Source organism: Hippoglossus hippoglossus, chromosome 12 (assembly GCF_009819705.1).
Source record: "Hippoglossus hippoglossus isolate fHipHip1 chromosome 12, fHipHip1.pri, whole genome shotgun sequence".
Taxonomy (NCBI): domain Eukaryota; kingdom Metazoa; phylum Chordata; class Actinopteri; order Pleuronectiformes; family Pleuronectidae; genus Hippoglossus; species Hippoglossus hippoglossus.
In genome coordinates, this window is record NC_047162.1 from 1493173 (window position 1) to 1503388 (window position 10216).

Below are 10216 nucleotides of genomic sequence, written 5' to 3' on the forward strand. Positions count from 1 at the left end.
TTCAAACAGAGAGGAGACAAAGAGTTTCCATGAAAGACCAAAGCCCATTGTGTTTTCAACATGTTGACGTCCAGTTTATTTGTCAAAGCTGTTGACTGGGAAGAAATGGGCTTGTGCAGTTTCCAAACATTTCCTCTGCTTCCAGCCGTCTCTCATTTGTTCACACCCTTGATTATTTTCCTCTGCCCCTGATGCCATGCACATGTTCAAACCACAAACAAACTCTCCTCAAAAGCATGTGCAAGGGGATAATCCTGATCCCATGCGTCCAGATAGCCACTAACCAGCTGCTTTATGCTAAAGGTGGAGGCTGCTCTCTGACATTAAAACCTTCCCCATGTTTCCTACTGTGTGAGTTACATCAATGCAGACTCAAAGTTAGTTTCTGGTGTGTTTTGCTCTGCAGGTCTAGGCAGCGATTACCAGTGGATTGGCCTTAATGACAAGATGTTTGAGAGGGACTTCAGGTGGACTGATGGCCAGCCAATGGTAAGACAATCACACAGTTTAACAGAGTGGTCCGCAGACAACTGTGTCTGCTCTGTCTCTACCGATGGCAATGTCATTCGTCCTCTTCCATCTAGACTAATCTGAGTCATTGTCTATTTGATGGATTGCCAAGAAATTGAGTGCTGACATTCTCAGGTCCCAGAGGATGAATCAGGCTTGTTTTGTTAATCCTCTGACTTTTCCTTTATGGCACCGTTAGGTTGACAATTGTGGTTTTGGGTGAAATATCTCGACCACCATTGGATGGATTGTCATGACATCTGGTTCAGGCCTTCATTCTTTAGCATGAATTGTAATAACTCTGGTGACTTTCTATTTCTTTTTCAAAGAAGCAGACAAGGTAGAAGTTTAACAAGTTTTCTTTTCAGCATTATTTAAGGTGCTGAGTAGGGCTGAAATATTTAGTCAATTATTTAGTCCAAACAGAAACTATTTATAAATTGTCCATTCAATCATTGGACAAAAGTAGTCAATATTCACCCATCCGGGCCTCTTCAATCTGAGAATTAGCTTTTTTCTTTCTAATTTTAAAATAAATTTCAACTTTTGGTCAGACCTAACAATTTGAAGATGGCAACTTAAAGTCTGTGTGATGGGAATAATCAGGTGTTACAGCATGTGAGCTGACTTATGCAGTGGAAATGGAGGATGATGAGAGGAGAGGGACTGAAATCTGACACTGGGGTGATTCTGTTGTAATGTGTTATCATTCAGAATAAGGGCACACCCTTACTGGGGTGAACTTTGTTAAGAGTTGTATGTGTGCATACAGTAGAGTACCTGTTTTGTACAGGACAACAGCATGCAGACAGTCAGTGTGTTCATTTTCTCTTTTTCATGGTCATGTCTAATTGTACAAACTATACAAACTAATCTTATCGGTGGATTTCAGCCTCAGAAAGCTTTTAGTCTGTTTAAGGCTGAGGTGATGGTTGTCTCAGTAGCACCACTCTCTGGTCTCTCAATGACTTACACCCATGGGGAGAGGCAGGGATTCCATGGCCCTTACACAGACATATGTTTCTGTATATTTGAGCTCTATAAACCGTGGCAGGGTATTAGTGAAAATCATCTTAAGTTTCCACATATGATGAACTGGTGACCCAGTTTGGAGATTTTTAAGGCAGCGTACAGAGGTATTAGGTACTGACTTAAGCCTTTTTACAGTTCACAGTAAAGTAGTAGAAATTGTGTTCTGACAGCAATACGACCACTGGAGGCCGAACCAGCCGGACAGCTTCTTCCAGTCAGGAGAGGACTGTGTGGTGATGATTTGGCACGAGGGAGGACAGTGGAACGATGTGCCCTGCAACTATCACCTGACTTTCACCTGCAAAAAGGGAACAGGTATGGTCATGAAGTAACACACAAAACTCTCAAAATAAGATTTCTCTGACCCTGTTGACGTTTGTGAGGGGCTGTATGTCGAGCTGCTGCTAACATTTCCTCAGCTTTTCTTTATGATAACTTAAGATCGAGACATCCGATGACTGAAATCCTTCATCTGGTTAAAATATGTAATTAAAATCAACCAAGATCTAAAGTTGAATCATAAAATGAAACATAAAATCTAGATAAAAAGTGAATTTTGACTCTTTCATGAGACAGACACAACACTGACAAATGTACAAAGGGGATATGATGCCACTGCAAGCGACCAAATGAAACGCACCGTTATCTCGAATAATAAGTTTGAAAATATAATAAAACACAATATTATTTAAGAACACGACTCAACAACATGAACAACACAGGTCTAGTTTTTTTTCAAACATTTTGGAAAAATGTGGAAAAGTTACATATTAACGCTTTAAAATGACTGACTGTATGAAAACAGAGACTGGTCCTCACTAGCAACAAGATGAGAACTCAGCTCTATCATATATTTTTTTAGAAAGACTAACAAAAGCTGCCTCAGTCACTTATCATGTTTAAATCCGATGCTCTCCAGATCAGATCTCAGAAAGGTTAAACTCCAGTTTGCCCACTGCTTCTTTGTATTTTTGTATTTAATTTCTCTTTTTTGTTTGCTTCAATTAAGTGTCATGTGGACAGCCCCCTGTGGTGAAAGACACTCGAGTGTTTGGGGCCATGAAGCCTCGATATGAGATCAACTCCCTGCTACGCTATCACTGTAAACAGGGTTTCATCCAGAGACATGTCCCTACGATACGCTGCCGTGCAAACGGCCAATGGGACACGCCCAAAGTCACCTGCACCAGCCGTGAGTATTAACATCAGACTATAGGACGATGTACTGTATCAGCACTTTGCTTCATTATTACAATCCTGTACAATGTTTTGAAGTGTTCTCACTTATTAATCTCTCTTCTTATAAATCTTTTCTCTTAGCTGCAACTTACCACAAGTCATTTGCTCCCCGGCACCGGAACAACAACAGCAGCAGCGAGCAACAAAACAGCCACCAGAACCATCACATTCATCACAGCAAGAGTCCTCAGAAAGAAACTCAAAACCAAGAGCAACAGCAGAGTTACAGCAGCCTGCAGAGCTTCTGGAACCCTTTTCAGAAGCGAGTCCAGCAGCAGCTGAGGGAGAAGAGGGAAGTGCATGTCCAAACACACAGGGAAGATCAGATGAGACACTGATTCGGTTTGTGGCTTTTATAAATCAGCTATGCTGCGGCAGCCAATCACAGCAGGCCTGCCATCACGGAGTCATCGATAGACAGATAGAGCGGTGTACTGAACTGTCTATCAATGGCTCTGAAAAGAACAAGAGGGATGTTTCACCAGCACATTGTCCACAAACACTCCAGGATCTGAACAGTAACACAAATGAGAAGTTAGTATATTCAGCAAGTTAAATCAGATTATATCACACCTGCCTATAATGTCACAATGTTCTTAACAGGAAGGTGCTGTAATCACGTCACTGTGTGGTTAACTTAATCGTCAGATACCACACAGCTGGTCTGTGACATCAGATTTTGTTTCTGTGTTCACTTTCTCCTGAACCGACAGAGAATCTGAACACACTTTGTCAACCCAGTGACGTGTGGGAAATCTTAGTTTAAAGGTACCATGTGTTTTTTGTATTTTTATGAACCAACAAAGATATATAACATATTTAGATATAACATATTTACTTTCATTGTTTCTCAACGAAATGAGTATGATCTGTGAGGCCTAATGCTATAAACTAGAAGGGAAGGGAATGGATCTTAAAAATTAGTTTTGGCTACTGCTTTGTTAAAATAAGAGGTAAAAGAATTGAGATTTCCACTTGTGCCTATTAGCTCTTAAAAAACCAAAATGTCAGTGGTCGAGTTGTATTGTGGGTAATGTAGGCGTCAGGTTGTGGAAAAGACGAATAATACTATTTACTGCATATAAAGATGGACAACACGGGACACGGCAGCCCCCCAATAGTGAAGCCAAAGTGTCTCAATTGCTAACCAGTGGCTGGCAGCAGTATAGGTCATAAATCCTGCCTCCTCCATGTTAATGAACGGGAGACCAAAAAGTCAAAGTACGCGTTAAATACATTTTTCCCAAAGATGGTTTCTCTCATTTTAGGTAGTTCTAAACACACTGATGTATGTTGAAGTGTTAATTTTCCCAGTGAAATTTGAGTTGGTTAGTCATTTGATAAAAACAAGTTGAAACATCATGGTTGAAAGCTAAGACTGAATCATGGTTGGTTTAGCACATGTATCAATGGGACACTTCATACCCAGATTGCTATGGCATGTCTGTGGCTCCAAATGGCCAATATGGTGGGGCGTTTGTATCCGGGGTACTCTAGCTTCATTTCTGGATAGTGGGAGGAAGTGGGGACCCGTCATCCATCTGTATGTACAGTCGATGGTGTTAACCATGCAGCATGAATGGAACAATAGGTTTCCATCCAAATGTAAAGCATGTATTTGGAGAAAATCTGCAAAATAAAAAGGAAGTGAATCCACATTTCCACCAACACAGCTCCAACAAAGAAACCCACATGAGAGAAAATGATGTAAATCTGACATTCCTGTCAGTTTCATACGAGGAAGGTTCCAGACTCCTCGTCGCTCCAAACACTTCTGTGGTTTTCCTCTCTTTATGTACATATGTGTTTATCTACATATCCACATAGGTAGATGGAAATCCAGCTGATGCAGAAGTGCAGTGTTACATGAGTGAACTACCAAGGCTACCAAAACAGGGCCCAGTGATATCTTCCTCTGTGTCTGTAACCCTTCCCTTGTCAGGTTGTAGCAGCTCTTCGAAAGTCTTCTGACTGGTCTTCAGCTGTCTTGTCTTTGTTGGCGTATTGCTGCATTTCTTGGCACATTATCACTTCAATGTGACACAGAGACAAGATGCTAACATAACTCTGTAAACCTGTTGCTCCACAGTGCTAATGCGCCACTATTGGTCTAAATTCACACAAGGTACCTTTAATATTGGGAAGATTCTGCACATAACTAAATAAGCAGTAGTGTCAGTCTCAAAACCAAAACACACTATTCATTGAAATATTTGTGTTTTATTTTAATATGAGCTCGTCCAGTGGTTTTGAGAATAGTTATAATGTTATTGATAGACTATAAAAAGCATGAATTCATCACTTTAAATTATTATCATGAAACATCTTCACTTTGTCTAGTTTTGGGCTGTGCTGCTTACTATGACAATTCTTTTTTACTGGTTTATCTCCCTTGTAGTTTTTTTGTACAAAATATTTTAACACAGAAAATGATTTTTAAAGGAGAGATGGGAGATTTAAAGAGCGGCACACAGAGCTAAAGAGAGGTTATGAATGTGTGTGCTGTGGCTATTAATCATAGGATATATAATATAGATACTATATAAAGCCATATGAATTTAACTTATTGTATACTTTAAACCTATGAATGGACTGTGATATCAAATGAAGGTCATAGGAAGTAGTTCTGTTATGATGACTTCCTTTCTGTTTACTGTCATGCTGTTTCTTGCGGAGAGAACTTCTCATCATTTACATGAGTGGATGTTCGCTGCGTCTGTTTAGCAACCTTAGCTATTCCAGCTGTTGGGGCCTCTTATTTTGCTGTGGGTATTTTTGAGAGTATCTCGCTTGAAAATGTTCTACATAGTTATGCTGGGTTTTGTACGTGTTCTCAGCTACATGTAGTTTGTTGCTTTCTGCTGCACATGTGGAAACTGTGTTTTTAACTCAACTGATATGGGAATGTGAAAAAGCCATGTAGAGGCAACTTAAACATCATCAACAATATTTTGTAATTGATCCTGACACATTGTAGGTAGTTTTTTTTTCATGTTCTTCATACATTTTCCTTTTTATATATTGTTTGTCCATGTATATGCATTTTTTAAAAGTTCTTTTTCTACTCTGTGTGGTTGATCGGGTTTACTGTGTCTGTGGCACAAGAGCTTATGTTTTATGTTACTGTGTCTTTTTCCAGTCAAGTTACTGTAAAATGTCCATCATCCTGGTTTCATTGTCATTGTCAGCTGTGTGTGCAATAATACCAACTCATACCACAACCTGTTCTGCTTGTGGAGTTTTATTCCGAATCACAGTATTTGAATGAAGAGCCTTGCAATAAGTTCAATTATTTCTTTCTTGATCTGGGTGGTAAACACTGACTTGAGGCAGTTTCCATTCCAAAGTATTATAGGTATATTTCCAAACACACAGTTTTATTTCAGAGGATTAAGCTGTAATGGAGAAGTGCAAGAGCCCGGTGCATGTAGGTGACACACTCACATGATTTGTGAATATAGGCTATACAAATAAAAATGTATTGAAGATTGACACACAACACTTGTTAGCTTGGAATATTTTATTATTTTTGACAATAGGCAGAAATATAGAGTATATCCAGACTCATCCTTTAACTCAGCTTGTCAGTCCGGTCTGCCATAAGAGAAGAGTCTCAAAGGATGATGTCTCGTGAGTGCTGAAGAGTTTGAGTTAGCAGATAAGGACATTTTAATTAAGTTTCTTAGGCTTCCATGTTGATTTTCACCTTTATAACAATAACTATATGTTATATAGTATAAACATTACATAGGCTTATTTGTAGACTTCTGAAGTAAATGAATGCAGATGTAAAGTGCTTTGAGATCATGCATGTTATGATTTGGCGCTGTATAAACGAATGGTGGTCTGACACCTGAGTTGTCCTACTTTGCCACAGTCAAACAAACAGCCTTCTACAAACGCAAAAAAAACCAACACGTCACCTACAATGTCGTCACTCAGTTCCTAAAACAGTTATGTGCTTTGGCAACATTCTGTATTTCAGTTGCAAAATCCACTGAAAGCAGCACCATGAATGGCCTTGGTGTTTCTGTCAGGAAAACATTTGTGTAAGCAGCGCCCCTCCCTTTGGAAACACGTTGAGCACATTACTGCATTACACAGGAACTGCACCTGCACTCTCTCTGCAAACAGCCCTCCTAAAGTCCACCTCAGCCCAACATGAACGCTGCTGACTTTTATTTTCTTTTGGGATGTCTCATAAAATGTCATGATGTATTTTTGGATGATAGGTCACCTCAGTGAGTCTTGTGTAAAGAGACAGAGACAGAGACATAGTTTATGTATTCGTTTATTGTCCTTTGTCTTTGGGTCCCTTGTATGGTGCAGTTATGAACTTAGCTCCTGATGAGAAAAGTTAGTCACACAATACACGAAAAATAAAAGGCAATAGATTTGCTGTTTCTTTAAACCTTCAAAGACATTTTGTGAAATATGCGTTTTCACTTTTTTTGCTGAGCGCTACACGAGAGGATTGATGCCACTCTCATGTCTGCACTCTAAATATGAAGCGTGATCTGCTTAGTTCTGTATAAAGACTTGAACTATGGGGAAACAGATAGCATCTCTAAAGCTTTCTAATAAACAACCTACATTTTGTTTAAGTTCAGTCAATAAGTCAGCTTTAGAAGCAGGACACTTGCTGTTTCCATCTATTTCTAGTCTTTATGCGATGCTAAGCTAACCAGGTGCAGGCTGCAGTTATCATCAACAGACAGATATGAGTCACAATCTGCACCTGTAAAATTATTTGATGTATTAACATTAACATTCACATGTTACATCTTGTGTTTAATTCATACTCAAACTGAAATGTAAAAACAACCAGTCATAGTTTTATGGTTTGTTTTCCAGCTGTCACTGTTTTCTCAGCGTGGAAACTCACTGCACACCCTTCACCAGGCTCAGGTGGATGACCTCAACCAGCGTCTGTGCAAGCTCGAACTGGGTGTGCTAAAAATGATCAATGTGCACCGTTAATGATACCCCCCGATGGAAGAAGCCCTCAGCACCTCCATGCAGGAATTATTGGTATTTTGAATGTATTGTATTTCTGTCTCCTTCAGCAGGCCGCTGCAGGTTGGCTGCTTTGTCTGAACGGTGAGCCAGAGACAGGTCGACCAGTTCAGAGCTGAGATAGCAATCAGGTTGCCAGTTGCTGCCAGGAAAAGCATGCTCACTCAGAACCTGGCTTAGTCCCATCAGTGACCTCAGTGCTCTGTACATTACTCTGTGTTTGTTCTGTAAAAGTCAACATGTTGTTTATTTTACCTGTCATCCAGAAGTGGGTTAAATCTTCAACAGTGTCTACTGTCTGCCCAGAAAGAGCAGTGTTAATAATGGCACCTGATTTATTTTTATTCTAGTGCAGGTTTTGTCCCTTTTTATTCATTGTATTAACAAACAATTAGGGCATTTTAGTCTAGTCTAGTTTTGTTTGACAGTTTTTTGTTCATTCTTAACTTTTAGGTTTTAATCATTTTGAGGCTTTGGCTGTCTTTAACTCACTTTACAACATACTGCCCAATGTCTGGGTTTAGCTTGAGAGAGGCAGTTAAAACAGATTTCCAGATTTGAAACCACTCATTCCTTCGGGAAGCCAATAAGCACCAAAGACAACCATCTGAAAGTAATGTTACATCCACAGCCCCTGATATTGTTACGTAGCTTATCTTCTTATAAATGTTAATGTGCTGTCCTGTCTATTTTTATGGTTTATCCCAGATGTTTTGCTGCCTCTCCCTTTAAATCTTTCAGTTTGTGCACCTAGTCCATGAATTTGTTTTCCCTTTGCTCTCCACTACATCATCATCTGAAGACGTTTTGGGCAGCTGAGCTGTCAGGAGCTACAAAGCGTCATTCCACCTGTAATGTTCAAAAATAACTAATGTCCATTCATCCACATATCAGATTATTGTTGAGTTATTAACATTTGATGAAAATCATATTGTTTTTATTGTTCATTTGCTCACTCATAATTTTCACGATGAAAAAAAATCATCACAACTTTTTGTTGACAAAGTTGATAAAGATCAAATGTGTGTTCTGAGCAATATTAACACTTTAATCCAATCTGTGCTGACACAAAAATACCCTTTAAAAGACATCCCACTACGGCATAACAGGTAAAATTATAATTTTTTTCTATCGTCCCTCTCAGATTTGCACGTGTAAGGTTTGGAGCGTTGGGGTCACAAATGGGTCTAAAGCTTTGGCTCTGCTCATTCACTATAAGAAACTACAGTCTTTGTATCAAAAATAGCAGTTTATCAAGGCGCTAGATAGATAGTGTGTAGATTTACACTGAGAGCTACTTTGCTGTGTGCTTGTTGAAGCTATGTCATGCTGTGAAGTTGAAGCCAAACAGAGATACAGCCACAAAGGTCTACTTCATTGTAACTATTCTGCAACACGATACGTTTCCTAATATTGCAAGGAATCTTCTATTGCCAGATAAGATGAACTATTGTTTGCCTCATCCTGTTTTCTAGATATCTTCTTTATGTTCAGTGCAAAATCAACGTCTTCTTTTAGGACTGTGGATTTTTGTACTTTTACCACTTTTGTTTATGTAAACCAAAGCGACTTGGATAGTTTGGCAAGAAAGACAAAAAAAAATTATGTAAATAATTCGACAGTATATCAAAAAATATTCATTAACAGAAATACATCTTCAGATAATCACATTCTACATACTTAGAAAACAAGCAATGCTAACATTTGGATGTTGCTTTTTCTAATAATTTTAGTGATGAGACTGATGTTTGGTCCAACACATTTGTATAAAAACCTAAAATACTGGACGATATGATGAAGTACAAAGTACCAGTCGTAGCACCTTGTTAAGAATGGACAGCAACGATCAGTTTGGTTGTGCTAGGCTTGTGGTCCTATCTGACAGGTTTGAGAGGATCTTAGCGACCTCTGTTGACGCCTCATTTCAGCTGCATTTCATGGCTTGCAGTTGTTCGTGGTCTTGAATAAAACAAGATAAGTGCCCAAAGTATCATTCCAACCATGAGACATTTTGCTGTTAAATTGTTCTCAGTTTATATGCGTGGTTCCTTCTTACTTCACATGCCTAGTCCATTCTTGAAAGACAGTATGGCTGTAGCCCACCCTATCAACCCACCCCTCTCAAATGCATAGAGTGCTGCAGGAATGAGTCCTATATTCCAGAAATAAGTTAGTATTTTTGCACTACCGGTACCTTGGCCCTGAAGTCTGTCTGTTTGTTTTTTTAATTTCATGAATAAATTACATCAGTACACACCCACTCATGATTTTTCTAAGAGTTACGTGTCTTACAAGTTGGAAGCTTGGTGGTGTTAAAGTTGTGTGTACATGATGTAGTTGCTTTATACCCTAACATTAGCCTTTTACTTCTGGGGATTGTATTTAGACTTCAAAAATGTTCTTTGGAGAACAAAACATG

General features: G+C 39.1%; 1 protein-coding gene across 1 annotated transcript in view; it reads left to right on the forward strand.

The window, feature by feature from the left end:
- Positions 1 to 3635, forward strand: part of LOC117771963 (versican core protein-like) — a 26917-nt gene extending 23282 nt beyond the window's left edge. Inside the window, exons 10-13 of the mRNA XM_034602888.1 lie at positions 407 to 489; positions 1713 to 1857; positions 2552 to 2734; positions 2863 to 3635. Of these exons, the coding sequence (XP_034458779.1) occupies positions 407 to 489; positions 1713 to 1857; positions 2552 to 2734; positions 2863 to 3119 (668 nt within the window). The 3' untranslated portion in view covers positions 3120 to 3635. The remainder of the gene's footprint in view (positions 1 to 406; positions 490 to 1712; positions 1858 to 2551; positions 2735 to 2862) is intronic.
- Positions 3636 to 10216: the final 6581 nt, after the last annotated feature.